Source organism: Hyposmocoma kahamanoa, unplaced genomic scaffold (genome assembly GCF_003589595.1).
Source record: "Hyposmocoma kahamanoa isolate Upper Pololo Valley unplaced genomic scaffold, ASM358959v1 94, whole genome shotgun sequence".
Classification (NCBI taxonomy): Eukaryota; Metazoa; Arthropoda; class Insecta; order Lepidoptera; family Cosmopterigidae; genus Hyposmocoma; species Hyposmocoma kahamanoa.
Window position 1 is genome coordinate 10,325,932 of NW_020654878.1, and position 19,526 is coordinate 10,345,457.

The 19,526-nt window shown below is 36.4% G+C and overlaps 2 protein-coding genes across 2 annotated transcripts in view; one reads left to right on the plus strand and one right to left on the minus strand.

Moving 5' to 3' along the window:
- Positions 1-18,719, plus strand: part of LOC113237740 (RING finger protein 17) — a 67,573-nt gene extending 48,854 nt beyond the window's left edge. The window contains exons 15-22 of the mRNA XM_026474326.1: positions 2,029-2,182; positions 10,659-10,787; positions 12,112-12,208; positions 15,147-15,334; positions 15,822-16,042; positions 16,129-16,888; positions 16,968-17,245; positions 17,329-18,719. Of these exons, the coding sequence (XP_026330111.1) occupies positions 2,029-2,182; positions 10,659-10,787; positions 12,112-12,208; positions 15,147-15,334; positions 15,822-16,042; positions 16,129-16,888; positions 16,968-17,245; positions 17,329-18,649 (3,148 nt within the window). The 3' untranslated portion in view covers positions 18,650-18,719. The remainder of the gene's footprint in view (positions 1-2,028; positions 2,183-10,658; positions 10,788-12,111; positions 12,209-15,146; positions 15,335-15,821; positions 16,043-16,128; positions 16,889-16,967; positions 17,246-17,328) is intronic.
- Positions 18,720-18,920: 201 nt separating this feature from the next.
- On the minus strand, positions 18,921-19,526 carry LOC113238000 (MATH and LRR domain-containing protein PFE0570w-like). Its single transcript, XM_026474717.1, has one exon. It carries the CDS (start codon positions 19,524-19,526, stop codon positions 18,921-18,923), a length of 606 nt encoding a protein of 201 aa, XP_026330502.1.

Below are 19,526 nucleotides of genomic sequence, written 5' to 3' on the forward strand. Positions count from 1 at the left end.
ACAATTAAAACTGACAATTATGATAAATTTATAGGGCATATGGGGGTCAGTTAGTCCCGGTTGGGGGCCCCGGTTGGGATCCCCGGTTGGGGGCCCGGTTAGGGGGCCGGTTGGGGCCCGTTTGGGGCCCCCGGTTGGGGCCCCGGTTGGGGCTCCGGTTGGGGCCCCGGTTGAGGGCACGGTTAGGGGCCAGTTAAGGGGCCTGATGGCTCCGAACCAGGTCCCCAACCGAGCCACCCAACCGCGGCCCCCAAACCGGGGCCCCCAAACCGGGGCCCCCAAACGGGCCCCCTAACCGGGCCCCCAACCGAGCCCCACAAACGGGCCCCCAACGCGGCTCCCAACCTGCCCCCAACCGGGCCCCCCAACCGGGTCCCCAACCGGGCCCCCCAACCAGGGCCCCCAACCGACCGGAATTGATTTTAATTGCTTTAATTGCAAGTAAAATCAATTCAATTGAAATCAATTGCAATTAAAATCAATTGCAATTAAATTGAATTGATTTTTTAATCTGATTGAATTATTGATTGAAATTTAATTGATTAACGCCCAACACTGCCTACACTGGTGTATTATTAAATTAATATAAATTATTATTACTTCCTTAATGGCGGCGACTAGGCTTAGGCCAGTGTCCGTTTTATAAGAGTAATGTAAAAATTATGGCGATCATCGCCAGTGTCAGCTTTCCATGTACGTTACCACGGGTCGATGAAGCTGTCACTGTCAAGTGTAAACTCGAACCGACAAATTTAATAAATTAAATTGTGTTGTTTTTTTATGAAGGATTTATATAATTTTCTATAATTGCCTATCAATTATTTTGCATGCACATGTAAAAAAGGCGATTTTATTTTATTTATTTTTTAAATGCATTTGCTATGGAAATTTAAACAAAGTCAGAAATAATAATAAGAAAACCAATCTTTCCATTTTCTTACAACTACAATCCAATCTTCTTTTATTTTAAACTCATTGAAAAAATAAAAATACTCTACGTTAAATCTACGAGTATAATGTAAAAATTTAAATATCTAAATTATCTAAAACAATAATACATATATATTTTTCTTCAAGCAACAGCAACATGCAAATTGACATGAAATTGAAACGGCTGTCCGTAATATGAGTTGTGTTAGTTACTCGAAATAAAATTTTTAGTAATAGTAATAATAATAAAATAAATCAATTTAACGTGAATGTTTTTCGCTTCGACATTTTAGGGATTTTAATAACAAAAATCATAGTAAGAAATTCAAACATTTCAGTAAAAATTAATTGTCGATAAACATCAATCATTGTTAATTAACATCACTATATTTGTGTCTAGAAATTTCTATGAAGACAAAAAGAAAACATTGAATAATAAAAGAAATAGTAACCAAAAATGCAAATAGCCGGTGGTATGTTATCCGACTGGTTTTAAAATTTTTGTTGTCACCTCAATTTTTACAAGCTATATCGCAACAACTGGGTATTTTCACATTTTACGAGAGATCTTGTATGTACAACGATCGCCATGTGATTGTAGCGATGTTTGAAGGCGTGTCAACCGAGGCGACACGAATCACGCCCTCATACCAAAACTCCCCTTTTTTCCTATAACTATGAACGCCACACACAACGCTAACGGTGTCCCTATTCTGTATCACAGCCGTATTCTGGTAAGCAGTCGATCACGAATATTGAGTTTATGCAAACACCGGATGCTGCAGATAATTTGAGACCGTCCTCCCGATTTAAATTATTAGGATGTTTTTTTTAATTTCAATCGCTTCACATACAACTTGACTAAACGAAGTAACGATCAGTGAAGAGAATCTGTATACGATGAAATTCAATACTCATTTTCTCTGACGACTATCACTTATTTATTACATTGGCGATTTTTTACAACTGCGATATGTTCTTTGACCCTTTCAGTGATAGTTCTTTTCATCTGACTCATGTAGCAACTATCGCAACTGCAGTCAATTTTGTAGACGCCAGGTGTTTGAAGTGGTAAGCCATATTATTTATTGTTTACAGCAAACAAGCGGTGCTTCATGTCCGCAACATTCGCTCAACGACCAACGGCTCTGTGACGTTCGACTGTGACGTAACCACCTTCGAGGGCGAAATTAGCCTTGCGCATGCGCTTGTCTTCCACGACCGCGCCAAAATGCTTAACCCTAAACTGCCGGTAAGTACAAACACTCCCTTGCACAAATAACGGGCAGCTATGAATCTTTGAATGCTACTTTAAGTCTTAGTTTAAGAAAATTATATATTAATGCAACAAAACTAACTAAAATAATAATTCTGCCGTCCGCTAACTAAAACAACCATTAGTATTCGCAAAATACCATATCCCAGTTTTAGAATATTGAAATTGTTTAATGATTTTTCGGCTATGCATCGTTAGGGTAAATTCCGATAAGTCGAACACGGTAATTGATTTTAACTGTTTAAAAGAGAAATTTGTGATATTTGACCATTTGCCACTTAGCCGCGTTTTAGTTAGTGGACGGTAGAATTATTTACTAAAATCAAAAAACTGTTGGTATGTAAATAAAGCTTTCTTAATTTGTTTGTTTTTTCTTCCTTTCTCGTTCCAACAAACAAAAAGTGACCTTTACTAAGCAATACTTAGTTAAAAAGTAATAGAGAAAATTAGTATCGAGTGTAGCCTCCTCTTGCCGAGACGCCTCTGCAATTCTTCGTGGCATGCATTGAATGAAGTTGTTTATGATTTGTTGATACGACGTTCAAGTTCAGCGATGATAACAGTTTTCATCTCTCGGATATTCTTTGGTGCTGGATGTACAGTTATATACACAAGATACCTGCCCACTTTGCCAAGCCGACTTTGTCGACCTTTTGGTTCTGAGCACAAAAATGAGAAGAAAATTGTTAAACCAACTTAATCTATAACCCGTGAGCCGTAAAATTTATTTTGGTATGACTACGTGGTCGTCTCATTAGTGAATAGCATTGTAGAAAGTTTTTAAGCCAATTTGATCTTTAACGTAAAGTTCTTACTTAAATACAGAACACAAATTTCAACCAACTACAGTAACGACGTCGCGGCCTAGCGGCATAAGGATTGCTTTTGCAAGTTGAGGCAAGCATGGTTCACATTAAAAATAAAATAATATTTAGACTATATAATATTTTTTTTTTTTTTTTACCTCTGGAGGTGTAAAGCATTACTTAGACATTCTAAGGGTCGTATTTCAGAACTCTACGCAATACTCAAGTCAGGACTTGAGTATTGCAGTGAGCACTGAAAATCATACTCAAAATCTTTGCGATTAGAGTCGTATTTCCAGTAATCATACTCAAATCTGCTCAAGTCCCGACTTGAGCATTGAGTAGAGTTCTGGAATACGACCCTAAGAATGTTAGATTCTCAAAGTGAACCATCTCTCATAAACATTAGGTGAATGAAATAAAAGTAACCTTCTTGAGTACAGTCAATTCGGGTAACTTTGAATCGTGGTGTAACATTGAACGTAGTTGCGTAAACGATTTAAAAATTTATTTTATGTATGGCAATCTTTTATTTTTAGTATTGAAACTGTGTAAATCGGAACAAAATTGTTAAACTAAAGTTATGAAACAAAAAAGTAATGTCAAATTGTATTTTTTTAAACTTTCGCGGTTTTTTCTTGGCGAAAGTAGTTTGGTGTGATTTGTTGCTCAATTTTAGAATCGGAATTAAATATATAAATCTGAATATTGACTGGTAAGTTTTGGTTTCCACACTTAAGTAGAGGTTTATATATCGCTTTTTTTAAAGAATAATTTAATTTGGTTTTGTATTTACGCGTAAAACGAATTAGATTTTGACGACGTTACCAAACAGAGAAATTTGGGTAACTTTGAATGGTTCAAAGTTACCCGTTATCATTAAAACTTTGAATCATTTGTGTTGCTACATATCAATTGAAAATTTAGTTTTTTTTTGTAGGTGAGAAATGCCTCGAAAATCTCAAGTCAACCCCGGTGTAAGGAAGTATGGGTTGAAAAGCAATTACACTTCTGAAACTCTTGAAGAGGCCCTCAATAAAATACGTTCAGGTGCCATGTCTCGACTACAAGCTTCGAAGTATTACAAGATACCTTCAGTAACACTATTTAATAAATTAAAAGAGAAACACAATAAATCCGTTGGTAAGCCTATTACATTTAAGAAAGAAGAAGAAGAGAGTTTCAAGTCCCATTTGTTACTACTGAGCGATCTGGGTATACCTATGAGTATGGTGGACTTCCGTTTAATAGTAAAACACTATTTAGAAAGCAACAATATAACAATACCACAATTTAAAAACAATGTTCCTGGCTACGAATGGGGAGTGCTATTCCTTGAAAGAAATCCTCAATTAAAAGAAAAACTTGCCCGTAATATTTCAACAAAGAGGGCTCAAATCACACGGGAAATGATTGAAGAATTTTTCAACAACCTAGCTACTGAAATAGAAGGAGTTCCACCAGAAAATATTTATAATATGGATGAGTCGGGATTCCATGACGACCCCGGAAAAAAGAAATTGCTTTTCCGTAGGTATTCTCGCCATTCTGAAATAATAAAATATACTACTAAATCATGCTACACGGTGGTATTTTGCGCAAACGCTAGTGGCGAAGCTTTGCCCCCTTTTTTATTTTTCAAGGAAAGAAACTGTGGTCAGATTGGCTATTTCAAGCTCCTTCTGGTTCTAGAATGTCAGTATCTAAGTCTGGATGGATCGATTCTTCAATTTTTGAAGAGTGGTTGGAAAGGCATTTTCTCCCACACGTTGAGAAGCAAAATGGTAGGAAGGTATTGCTGTGCGATAATCTTAGCGCCCATATATCTCCAAAAGCATTACGACTTTGTAATGAACACAACATTACATTCATTTGCTTAATACCGAATTCAACCCACCTCTTGCAACCTCTCGATGTAGGTTATTTTTCAGCTCTTAAAATTGCGTGGAGAAAAGTCCTCAATGATTACCGCCAGACTAGCCGAGGAAAAAAAGTACAAGTACTCCCAAAATCACTTTTCTCCCAGCTGGTGCAAAAATCCCTAGAGCACATCGAAGCCACATCGTCTGACAACGTGAGAGCCGGATTTCGGAGCTGTGGCTTCCATCCATTTTCTCCCTCAACGGTTTTGAACAAGCTACCAACATACACGTCTCAGGCTGATGTTCGTGATTCCGTTGGTACAAATTTTATGAACTTCATATAAGAAGTAAGAAAAGAAGATTTGCTCGTAAAAAAGGGAAGCAAATTTCAATTACCAGTGACAGCGGGAAAAAGTGTATCAGCAGAGGAGGTTGAAAAATATTATCAAGAAAGAGACAAGTCACACAAAAGTAAACAAGGAACGGGAGATGAAACTGGCGCACAGTCGAAAAAACGAGGAAGACCTGTGGGTTTCAAAGAACAAAAAGAAAAAGAAGACTACAAACAATACAGAAGCAGAAGACAAGAAAGAAGATGCGCAAAATGAAGAAACTAAAAACAGAAAAACAAATTATACAAGTTCTGAAAATGAGTCGCAAGAAAATGGTATTGAAGAAATAGTAGCAGTTGAAGCTTTAGTTCACCAACCTTCCGAACCCATAATAACATCAGGTAGTGCAGTTGACGATAAAAGAATTGCAAATCAACAAGAAGATATAATTCAGGAAATGGAAGAATGTGTTGTAAATGAAGGAGGAGCTGCTTTACAAGTAGAGAGCGAAGTTATCGTTGAAGAAGAAATTATTGAAGAATATTTAGTAGATGATTCAAGTGGCATTTTGGTGGATGTGACTCCAGAGAAGCGTACAGGCAAAGGAAACGGCATAGATCAAGATATAAGAAACAATACGTACTGTGTTTTTAGAGAAGAGGGTAGTCTGTTTCCAGGGAGAGTTCTAAAAGTTACTCCTTTGGAAATTACTGTCTCAGTGCTCCAAAAATGCTTTTTAGGAGGTTGGTCTTGGCCCTCTAACGTTGAGACATGTCAAGTTAATAAAGCCGATATTGTGAATATTATAAAAGAGCCACAGCTATCTAGAAAAAGCGGCCGTATTTATATTGATGACGACATTTTATTCAAGGAGTGGGGTAAATAGATTTTTGTTATGTATTTATTTTGCCTAAAATAATTGTTATGGGCGATTCATTTTGATCTCGTTTGATAGCTAAATAAGCGTAGAATTTATTATTAAACAGAAAATTTTCATTTTTATTCGCATTAATAAAATTAAAAAATCGAAAAAAACAAGTTTTTTATTTCAACTAAATTAGTTCGTGTCGTTTTATTATGGCAATACCAAGTCAAATGTCGTTTTTGAACGCACTGTCAGGAATATTTGGACAGATTCACATCTAAAAAATATGAATATGTCGTATAATCTTACACAAACTGTAAAATATCTAGAAAATCTACGGTTTCCATATCGAAGGCTAATCTTATTCAAAGTTACCCAAAATTCAAGGTAACTTTGAATGTGACTTTTGGAGCAAATCTAGAACAGTTTTGTTGAATAATTACTAAATTCCTTCTATAAGAACGAAAAAAGGGCTTAAAAGAACACTATTCAGTTAATAAAGTAATTATTAAGAAACATAATTAAATTTGAAATTATTAGAAAAACGCAAAAAATGTTCAAAGTTACCGAATTGACTGTAATTCAACAAATATTTTAATATTTTATTCTTCTAAATCATAATTAGTAAACATTTAATTGTAAAACTTTAAAATACTTACAGCCTGTATCAGTAACTACTGTATTTTTTAACCGACTTCAAAAAAGGAGGAGGTTCTCAATTTGACTGTACTTTATTTTTGTATGTATGTTACGCGATAACTCTGGTATTTGTGAACCGATTTTCATGAATCTTTTTTTTTGTTTGAAAGGGGGTACTTCCATAGTGGTCCCATTTCATTTTGAAGAAAATCATCCACCTCTAAGGGTGGCCGTTCACGCATGAAAATTCGTTTTTATAACTAGCGCCTAAATTTTACTAAGGAGCAATTATTTTAATGGTTGATTTTGCTATTTCTCCAATCCAAGGCGTTTTTCTCTCCATATACTTTGAGCTGTGAGAACCGATTTTTGTTATCTCCAGTGTGAAGTCCTGTATAGTGGCGAATTTAAGGATATTTCAATCAAACTTAGCAAATAGACGTAGTTCAACGTACTTTTGAGGTCGGTTTTTTAGTACTCTGTACTGAGATTATTTAAACTCACAATTATATCGATATTGACGAAACGTTAGAAGACTAATTTTATTACTTAAGGTAGATATAACTAGTGTCAAAACAAAACATTTTTCATGAAAAGGAAACCAACCGCTTTGGTTAAAATTCTTAAACAATCATTCAATTAATTGAATACCTTACACATTCATATTTGAAGATTTCAGCTTGATATCTCACCACTTTTTCCAATAATATTCATTTGAATAACATGTTAAAATCTTATTTGAAACATGTTATATAGGTAATCTTTTATGCAAAATGTATTGAAACGAACTATAGTTTTACAGGCTGCATTTTTACCAAATTATAACCTTATGCAGTGCAGAGAATAGACATGTTGCAAAGATAACAATAACATCACACACTTTACATTACTTTTGCCTAGCGATGACTTATAACTATAATATCTATTATTAAAAACTACACAATTACCCCCTCAATACCGCAAAGGAAACCCTTCAAAATCGATCACTTGCTGTAAACGGTCTTTCATGCCTGTGACCAGCATAAATCCCACATGGACACCACAATTTGAGCAGTTTTATTTTGAAGTGGCAAAGGGATCTTCAATATGGCGATTGACGATATCTAGGTGACGACTAGATGCAGAAGTAAACATTACCGGTCCTGGACCCGGATTACGTTGCACATTTCCAGTCGCTCTGTGGCGATTGATCCATAGCATGACAGTGTTTCTCTGTGAACAAGCAATTTATAATACTTTGTAATAGGCCCTCATCAGTAGTTTCGAATTTCACCTAATGTTAGATTTTAATGATACGTTAAACATGTTAGATTTTAATGATACGTTAAACGTGTTGGATTTTAATGATACGTTGAACATGTTTTATAACACCCGTGGGGTAATGAAGGATGCACCTGCAGCACTGTGAAAAATATAATGAGTCTACTTACCGCTATATGAAGTCGCCTTGCAATTTCTTTGATTTTCGTTTCGTTTTGTTCATACGGAACAACAATTTTTAATTTTAATAATTCCGTTAAGTACGGCATAAGTTAAGTAATATTAAAACAAGAAGAAAGTATTCACTTTGAAAGTAATTAAAACTGAATAGATAAGTGGGAATGAAACGTGGAACAGTGCGTAATCACAGAAGACACGATCGTATGCAAACTGCCGAGCGATTTCGTAATTTGTTAATCCATCCAAACGCACCCTACACTTTATTAGTAATATCTACCCACCCACCTTAGGCAATTTCTAGTGAGCAAATATTGTGATTTGTCAACAGTAACATTAAAAAGTGAAACAATGCTGTTAAAAATATAATGTTAAAACAAAACTGCTCGTGGAATCGAACCACGGGTTTTTAACTGGCAGTCCATACAACAAACCGCTCCACCAATTTACTTGGATGTCAAATGAGGAAATTTAGGATTGGTTTTAAAAATATGTTGATCATCTTCAAGCAACACTCCACTGTATTGCTTATACGATAAAGTTTAAATTGCTTTAATTTTTTCTTTGTTCAATACGTAAGATGGCTCTCAGAACCAAATGGTCGGTTTGGGAATGTTAGGGGGTCAGATATCTCGTATATGACTGTACAGCTTATGCTCCATGGGATTGAGATCAGGACTTCGTGCTGGCCAGTCTAAACGGCGAATTCCGACCTCATTCAGATAAGCGTCTACTTCACTCGCTATGTACGCTCGAACATTATCGTCCACGAATACAACAGCAGCACCTGTGACGGCTGTGCAGGTTGTGCATGGTTGGAATTGGATTCCCTTGATATACATCGTTGTGCAAAACTACTTCATTCGATCTTCGGAAATTATGATTGCCTAAAACATAACAGAACCTCCAACTGTACGGTCCAATTTCTTCGAAACATACGTCTGCTTGACGCTCTCCAGATCTTCTCATCACTCTGTGACATCGGTCCTCAAAAAGCAAACAAATTCTGGCTTTATCAGAAAATAAAACCACTTCACTCCATGTCGCACAATTTCTGACTGCCTCATTGCCAAATGTGGTATAGACCCTCGGAATCACAAATACTTAATTGTCACTATTAACAGAAAAGCAACATGTCAAAGATCTTGTTGAACTGCCTCCGTGGCCGAAAGATTACCGTATAATTTATTGTGTAACCGGAAAATTTATTTAGTTTAATGTTTATTTATAGAAAATAATCTTTTTAGTAACGATTAGTTCATTCTCGGAAAATTGTAGAGAGGAAATAGGTTTAATATATAATGTACTTTTCGCACTTTCACGTAAACAAATAAACCAAAGAACGAATAGAATACAGTATTTCTTATCCGTCTAAATCATGATCTTATTTTTTATCGCAAGTAAATACGATGAATAGACCGGATGATGATTTACTTATAGACAACAGTCTTTTACAATTGCTACAAATTATGTATTTACTATTCTTAAAAATTATAGTTACAACGAATTCGGCCGAATACCTTAAAAGAGAAGGCCTAGCACAACAGAGCGCGACTTGCGAGAGAGCGACACTAAGCGCGAGATACTGCACTGCGCCCTACCTTAAGGAATGTTTTTGCTTCCTCGGTGAAGATCACAATCGTGAACTAAGGTCTAAAATGGATAACCTACTGAAATCTCCTTTCACCCGCTCAGAGTATTTCAAACACTCCTTTACTTTTAAAGCTACAAAACCCGCTTCTAAGTGACTTCGTATTTTTAAAACTGAATTGCGTAAATATCTTCTGACATGGTCCTAGTCTGGGAATCTACTCTTGTTCTCCGTTCGAAACAATTACTGTGAAATAAGTAATATTCGACCGAGATTTGGTATGGGTATCAGCTACTCATTCGCCAATTTAAATATTTATCTCGTTCAACCTGTCACCATGTATGCACCTAAATCCTAAAAATAAAAAAGTAAGTACGAGTACGCTCAAGAAAAATCAAGCTGTAATCAGTAATTGATTGATTTCATTTTGTTTGCCCCCTCTCAGAGTTTTTTTTTTTTTTGTCTAATTTGGGTGCGTTCCTAAACTATTTAAGAATTACAATGACAAATATAGTTGATTTCCTCAAAAGTTACTTGCATATTAAGCGAGACGATCAAAAGTTACGAAAAATGTAACCATCTGGCAACACTGCACAATATTAATTGGCTATAATTGTCATGTTTTATTCGAAACAGCGAAATAACAGGTTATCTGACAACAGTTTACAATAACAATTATTGAAAAATGGCATAACAGTATAATTCATTTTTGACAAACAGCCGTTATTGCCATGTCTAATGATAACTGAAGTTTATAACTGGTATTTTAGTGCCATTATTCGGACGTGCGTTACTCAGGCCAAATAGTTAGGGCGAATATTCAGCTTTACGGCCACGTTCTTGGCAACACTAAAAAATAAAACTTCTTTGCTATATTCTAGTTTACGAACTAACAATATATTGCATTGTCATAATTTTAGTACCCCAAGATCAAAGGCGCAATGGAAAAGCATAGGCTGTACTCGAACCACTCTGATTTCAAACACAAATCCATTGAAGAAGTGTACATCACGCAAATTGTCAGCCCCGACAAGTTCTTCGTAAGGAAGGTGAGTTTATCACAAATATATAGCTGGAATTTTGAGATGTCATAGCTGCAGGAAAATGATCGTAGGAGATTATAGAACAATAAGTAGAGGTACTTAGTTTGCGTGTCACGTGTTCCAACAGTTTGCATATATCCGCAAACTTGAGCTGAGTCCGCTGAATTCTGCAAATTAGAACTCAGTCCCATTTTCGCTTTATACGTTATGATCGTGTTAATTTTCTCACGCAAAACCTCGAAAATCCTAGAAAAATGCCTTATTTCAATACTTGGATTGCAAAAATGATAGTCGCACTTGTAATATAATCTACGGTTGTATTTCGCAACATCATTAGTCCTTATTTTTAATACAATTAGTTTTAATACATTTTAAATTTTCTGTTTATCGTAATCATTATTTTGTTACGAGAAACGGAAATGAACCATATGTCATTGCAATATGGTCGCTTCTTTTTTGGAGAACTAAATAGACATCTTGAATTCGTTGTCGTTTAGCTATTAACAGCTAGACATCATATTGATTGAACTTTCAACGATATGTCAACAAACAAACTAAAGTTAAAATTTATATAAACAATCTAGAATTTGTTATTTCTTTTTAAATTTGAAACTACGAGCAATCATTATCAAGATTTCATAGCGTTTGTTCATTGTGAATGTGAGTTTTGGCGACAGCGGTTCTGATAGTAATCGAGGCTTAAGGTACTTCCATTGTTTTTTTTCTTCCGTGTAGAAGACTATCCATGTCTTTTAAATGTATTTCGTCTATTAGTGTTAAAGATATTTCGATTGGCATTCACAAATGTTGAAAAAAATGTTATATAGTCAACAAGATAAAAGGCAATTTTCACAAAACTTTTTTCATGCCATTCGATCCTGTGTCTGGTAAGGATCAAAGTCTCCACAGAACCAAATGAGATGAGAGTACTACAAATGACAGAAATCGCAAAAAAAAACTTTACCCTTCGTTGTAGTACCTACAAAACAAAAATTTGTAACCGGTCGCTACAAATTGCGACAATTGAATAACGCTGAGGTAGCTATGATGGTTAAGATAGCTGGCGTTTTGACCCGTCTCAAATTTCCGCCTTGTATTAGCAAATACTCATGCCCTGAAGAACAAATAGCTGAGCTGCTGAAACCGCCCTGCTTGCTCAGCTGTACTTTATTTTTGACGGCATGAGTGCAAAAAATAAAAATTAAACACTTGGACCTGCGCTGCAGGTGCTAGATTATTTGCTTACGTGACGTTGATGTGAACATGCAGGTCCTCGTAGTTTTAAAATAAAAGTTACTCGGCTAATTTATTAGTAATTAATCATTTTCAGCGTCACCTGCAAAAAGTGTTCGAAAAACTTTGCGAAGATTTGGACCAAGAATACAGTTTGAATGTAACCACGGGAAGTGTCTACCTGCCTGAGATTGGTAAGTAAATTCTGTAATGTTTTGAAATAAAGTATAAGTTATACAAAACAAACATTGAATACCATGCTTATTGATATTTTAAGCAATAGTCTTTGTTCACACGGCATTGTCCTGCACGTTTTTTATCGTATTCGATTATAAACGGATAGACAGTGGGATATTCACACGATATATTTTCATGCGTTCAAACGACGGATAGCCGCAGCAGTAACCCTGAAACACGTCTGTGATGGATCCACGCTTAGTTGCACTTTCGCATTGGCATAGTTTTGTTTATTTCTCTCAACATTACAAATTTCCTACAAATACAATTACATATCATTTTATACTACTCTTCGAAAAGTGAGCGTCAGTTTACAAAATAATGAGAAATAATTATGAAATGAAAATGAAAAACTAATTGAATTAAACTAACAATAACCTATACTTACAGTAAATGTCAATATGAATACTTAATAACAAATAAATGTAAATTAATGTATAATAATACCTGAATTTGAAATTCATCCATAAATATAATAATTTAATTGTTTAAATTTTTATTGAATTGATATTCAATTATTTTTATGTGAAATTATTCCACTAGTTCGGTCCAGGTCCACTGGTTCGTTCCGTGCGTAGTTAGTATAGCGTCTGGCAAGGTATGCTAGACGTCGGTTCGAATCCGGCCGGATCGAAGAATTTTTTTCTGAGTGTGCGATCTTTAATTATAACAAACCAATGAATAGCCACATCTCTAGCCTTGACTGGTAGCTGTAAAGGTATCTAACTGGGTGACGAAATATAGATTTCTCATAGATGGCGTTACGGCTAAAACGTCGTTGAAAAACCAAATACAAAGATACGACGCAAGCACATAGATAAGTTCGTGAGGTCCGCTGGTTCGTTCCGTATCTTAGTTGATATAGTTCATTTTATAATTCATTGGATTACTTGCGTCTCTGTAAAGATCAGCGTCTATTACCATTATATGATCGCAGAAAAATCTGTGATATAATGTATCTTTTAAATATTATAAACGGCAAGGTTGATTGCATTGACTTATTGGGTGAACTCTCATTTAATGTTCCAACATGTTCCATGAGACACTACCACCCTCTTGTAGTTCCCATAGCGAGGACAAACTATAGACAGAATAGTTTTATATGTAGAGCTAGTAGGAGTTTAAATGGTGTGCTAAGTGAATATGACCTGGATGTAGATATATTTAATTGTAACATTGATGCACTAAAACGTAAAATAACAGATATATTAATTAATCAAATTGAATAACATGTGGTTGTTGACGCACGTATGGGATTGCTGTATTTATTAGTTTTATTAGTCCAATGCTCGTGTTTAACTAACTTGTAGTTATAAGTGAAAAACCTGTAATTGGCTCTATGTTTTTATTGCTGTTTCTTACTAAATGTTTATAACTGTTGGTTTTCCATGAATAAATAAATAAATAACGTCTGGCACGGTATGCTAGAAGACGTCGGTTCGAATCCGGCCGGATCAAAGGAATTTTTTCTGAGTGTTCGATTTTTGTATTAATAATAATTTAATCGTTTTTATTGTACTTTGAACGTACTCTGTTACTGAGTGTGTAAGTGTAAGTGCTCGTAGCAGGTCGGTCGTATAACCCGCGGCTTTTTCTCATGTAGTGCAGTGCGACGCGGTACTGATCATACACAGAAAACGCCAACGGCGTTGCCGCCGAAAGAACAGAAGGTATTGGGTTTATACAATTTCATAGTTTTGTCCCACAAAACAAGCCTTTGTTCCACTAAAGATATCAAAATATCGTTGTCCACAAACGATTCGCCGCTCATATTGTATTAATAAAATTATGCATGCCTTCCAAAAGATACTTCAATATTAGACGCCGCTTGTTCGGTGACTATTTGATAAAAAACGTATGACTTCGCGCCGTGTGATAGAGATGCATTAATACTATGCGCCACTGCATACCGAATACGTTTAAGTTCATACGATTGGCTTGACAAGTACGTTGCCTATTCGATAAACATATAGAGCTGTGTACGTTTTTTTTTGCAGGACAAACACCGTGTCAACGATTCTTATATATAATGTATGCGCATACTGTTTATTCAGTAAGATTTATACTGCAGAAAACGTGCAATACAATGCTGTGTGATACGGAACATGGTCGTTTTTTCATAGAACCAAGAAATTTAGTTGCTCGATGTGTATTATTTTACTATAGCAAGGAAATTTGACGATGCGTCGTAACTAGACGTCTGGGTGGTCGGATAATCGGGCGTTTCATTTGTTATAAATTAAGTTCAATTGTGATATATATGCTTTTCTAACAAATTTCTTAAGACAAACCGATGGAAAACATGTTATGAGCTCCTCGCCACTGATGTGCATGTATCTGATACTAACAGCCAAGAGTTGGATAGTGATAAGCAATGACGTGCCAACCAACATGATCATAATTTTGCGAAAATGGCACCTAAAGATTTTCTCGTTGTTTTTCATAAAATTTACTTATAAAATGAAAACTTTTGCTGTTGTGCTTGTTGTTGTTGGGGAATTATAATAATAAATCACAACAATTCTATCATTCCTGAGGTGACAACAGCAAAAGTTTTTATTATATAAGTAAATTTTACAGCAAACTATGAAAAACAACGAAAATATCTTTAGGTACTATTTTCGCAAAACTATGATCATGTTGATTGACACGTTGTTACTTATCAGCATCTAAAAGTGTTATTGTCGCTATTGCAAATAATTAAGAAGTACTAATTATTTAATTACTCGAGTAATGGATAGGAACTTGTTGAAAATAATTATTAACAGTTGTTAGGATCGAACCCTCCACTTTCCCATGGCCCAGTAGTTTTTAATTAATCAGACAGCACTCATAATGACTCACTATAATTGGCAAAGTCGATTGATGGTGCTATTATAATATCCCGTGGCACAGGCGCGGTGTATGCAGTGAACGTAGAGAAATACCGCGGGGACGGAACCACATGGGCGCGCGGCGTGGTCCACGAGCTGCCTGGCCGAGGGCGCGTGCGTCTCCTGCTGCCCGATACCGGCGCGCTGCTGCTCGTCCACTGGACCGACCTTAGGCAGATCAACCCCAAGTTCATTACGCTCTGTTCACTAGTTAGTGCTTCCCATACTGACTTAAATTAATACAATATTTATTTTTAATAAATATCATACTCCACGAGTATTTATTGATACAAAGACCGAACAAGCATAAAAACGATTGGTCTGGACACTAACTAGTGTAGCTCCGGTTGAGCATACAGAAACTGGTCCTGTCATATCGAAGGAATTTTTCTTTGTCTGTTCGGTCTATGTATCAATAATGAAATGAGTACAATTTTAACCCTAATATAGAAGCGTGACTCTAATCCTAATATTCGGTAAACGTAATAGTCTTTTTAAAATACTGAAAATACAAATGCCTCCAAGTTATTTGTATTTATTATTATTTTATTTAAAATTGAACCAAATAACATAAAAATTTTACATTTTTAACATCAATCAAAAGTCGCCACCTGTAATACATATGTAGGTCTGTTCATTTTGTACCATTATGTGTACAGTACAATGAAGATTGCATAACATTAAATTTGTCTGTCAGGCGACGGAATGCCATTTGGCGGGCGTAACACCACTACACCAGAAATGGAATGCAGCGTCAGTAGCGCTATTGCAGCGATTCGAAGGACGATTGCTGGAGCTGCACGTGGAAGATACGCGCCGCGGTTCGCTAGGAGTCGCCCTCTATGACAAAGCTGATGAAGATAACATCGTTTGCGTAAACACAGAAATGATTAAACACAAGTTCGCTGTCACGTTCGGGTAAGAAATTATAAATTTTGTTACATAATAAAGCAAATCTTGATATCACTGTAAAATTAACTTAAAAAAATTCGAAATGTTTGCAGCCTCTTCATGTTCAACAAAAATGCTGACATAGAAGACCAAGTAGTCACAAATAAGTCTCCCCTAGATCGACCCAAAAAAGAAAATCAGACACTACAAAAAAAAACAAAGTCGTCCATAAAGATAAATGAGAAAGAGCTCGAAGCCAAGGACAAAGGGCCAATTAAACTGGAAGCTAAAGTTCTGCATTATCAATCTCCGTCTCTGCTTTACGTCTCGCTAGTGCACCAACAAAAAACTTTCAATGACCTTTATGAGCAAATTCAAAGTTACTACTCTGCAAAGAAAAGTCAAGGAAAAACCAATTGGGCCGTAGGCGACAGATGTTGCACAGTGTGCAACCAATCACAGACCTGGCGACGCGCTGCCATTATAGAGATGCAAGACGATAACGTTAAGGTGTTCTATTCGGATTTCGCTTGCATCGAGACAGTCCCAGTTGCCAGCTTAGTGGATCTCGCGCCAGAGTTCGCGTCCATTGGAGACGCAGCCATAAAATGCCATTTATGCGGCATCATGCCAGCAGACGGTGGTGAGGAATGGCCCACCATCACCAAGGAGTACCTGAAAGAGTTGCTCGATGTATACCAAAGAATATTTATAACGAAATTAGGTGATTTCAAAAACAAAAGTATGCCCATCGAAGTGTGGGTGTACCACACCATTCAAGGAGGGGCGCTCGAACCTAACAAATCTGAATGGCGATGTCTTAATAGAAAAATCATCGAACAAGGGTTAGGGGTACCCGACAAGAGTCAATTGGTACGAGTTTCATTTTTAGATACCTTTATTGTGACAAATGTGAACTAAAATCAAACCACGATTTTTTTTGTGTTATTAGGGATCCAATACTCCTGAGGGTTCTAAGGACGACATGCTATCGTTCTTGCAAAACGTCACAGGCTCGATCACCGAGTGGCTGCAACTCGAGCCATTGGCCACTAAACCGAAGGAAAATAAAAGATCTTCTAAAAGCAAATCTAACACGCCTTCTCCTGTCGAGTGGTATGATATGAAAGCACAATCGGAAGAAGCTACAGATAACTCAAACACAGTTTATATTTCGGATTGGTTGCCGCCCGAACCATTCCACTTCAAAGAATTTACTGGCACGCCAACGTAAGTTTAACAATGCTCATTTCAGCAAATATTGCATTATACGATCACATTTTAATATTCACGTCGCTAATCATTTGTTCCAGGTATATAGACAACAACGGTGTAATTTATTTACACGATGTGGCACAGCAAGACACTCTGGATCTCATCCGCAAAGCGTTGGACGTACGTTTTAAGGCTCCAGACCCAAAAGCCAAATACGTAAAATGGACGGTGGGCGAACCGTGCATCGCGCTCTACTACCTTGACAATCGATTTTACCGCGGACGAGTAATAGACGTTATCAAGGAGAACAACGTCTGTCTCATACACTACATCGATTACGGCAACGAAGAGATGTGTTCTTTCGAAAACCTCCGAAAAAGCGTTGCTCTCCACCAAATCCCCACCCAAGCTCACAGATGTGCGCTGGCGAGAATAAGACCTGTGGACGGTCAATGGGACCGACAGGCGCTCGACTATGTACACAAGTCAGTGGTTGAAAAACAATGTTATGTTAAAATCGTAGGAGAGCCTATAGGAGGCGTTATCCCAATTGAATTGAAGTACGATAAACTATGGATTAACGATCACTTAGTTGATTTTGAGATGGCGGTATACACAGATGGTTCTAAACCCATCGTTAGAAAATTCGCGTCTAATAAGAAAGAAAAAGCGGCAATTGTGGAAGTGAGTTCCGAGCCTGACTATATTGTTGAAGAAGATGAGTCAAACTCGTCGTTTAAATCTCTCGACGGAAAAGATTGGAATAAGTTGATTGAGGACGAAGAAAACGGAGATAAAGATTGTCTAGAAGGTAATTTTATTACATTCCCAAAATTTGTTCAAGATGAATTTCTTTGCAACATTACAATAATCAATGATACCAAGATATTAGACTTAGGTATCGTACACAACGACGCGACTAATGTTTTGTATGAGGACATGTTTGACGAGATTCAACGTGAAGGCGAAAACATGCCGGCTTTAAATGGGATATTTGAAAACAAAGCATGCATTGCTCTATTCCATGAAGACGGACAATGGTACAGAGCCACTATTTTGGAGTACAGTGAACGCAAAAGCAAAATCAAAGTGAGATATGTTGATTATGGAAATAAGGAAATTATTACATTAGCTGATGTCAGAGAAATATCCGAAGTTTGGATCACACTACCACCAGCCAGCCTTCAAGCCAAACTGTATGGTGTTCAAATTAACCCAGAAATAGAAATGAATATTCTCTCCAAAGAATATGCCAATACTTTCTTAGATAAGGGGCCTTTCAGAGCCAAAGTTATCACATACGATGGCGATCTGCCAGTCGTAGAATTAAAAAACGACGACGGTGAATTGACGTACAAAGAACTAATACAACGTAAAATTTTCTTCAAAACTGATTCAGTTGATGCCAGTAACATCTAAAAATTATTACTTGTACTTTATATTCTTACCTACCAAGGGTACTGTATTTCTCATATAAAGTGATTGTTAAAAATCGATCCTGTTTGATTGGAAAGGAAGATTTTAGTTTTTAAGTTATTTTTTGTTTTCATTAAAATTTCTTATTTTCTAATAAAACTTTTTACTAAAATTCCTTAACGCAAACGCAAAAAAGTTAGATTAATATAAGGACATACATTAATATCTATCTATTTGTTACAGCGCTTATACTCGAACTTACAAAATTAAAAATTCAATTTTTTTTTAAAATTTGTTGCTTCACGTTCTTCCAAGAATCTATCATTTTTTCGGGTATAGTTTCTTCTTTTTGCCCTTCATTGCCTCCCGTTTTATTGCCATCTGACTTGCTCTGTTCCTTGTGCGGTTTATCACCCTTTTCGTACTTACTCTTGTCACTTTCATAACCACTTGATTCGGTTTTTTCGTTACCGCCTTGTCCACTTCCCTCTCCGTGGTTACTACCACAATTACCCGCTTCTCCTTTTTGACATTTTTGTTTCTTATTCTGACAGTTGCTGCTTTTGTGGCCATTATTATTATCACATTTCATATGATTGTTCATGTTTTTATCGGTATTCTTACCATTTGTTCCATGTTTGCTGCTGCATCTTTTTTTGCTCGTGGTTGATTTTTTTACATCCTGAGAAACGTAATCTTGCTGGGGAAAATCGTCTTGTAATTTTACGGTGTTATCGACCGTTGTTTTTTGCACCGTGTCTTGGTCTGCTTTTTTGATAGCGTTTTGAGATTGATCGGTACCATTGATTGTTGTTGGTAGAGCGCTGCTCTTAATGACGATGTAGAGACACAAAACTAAGACAACTTTCGGCAATTCCAT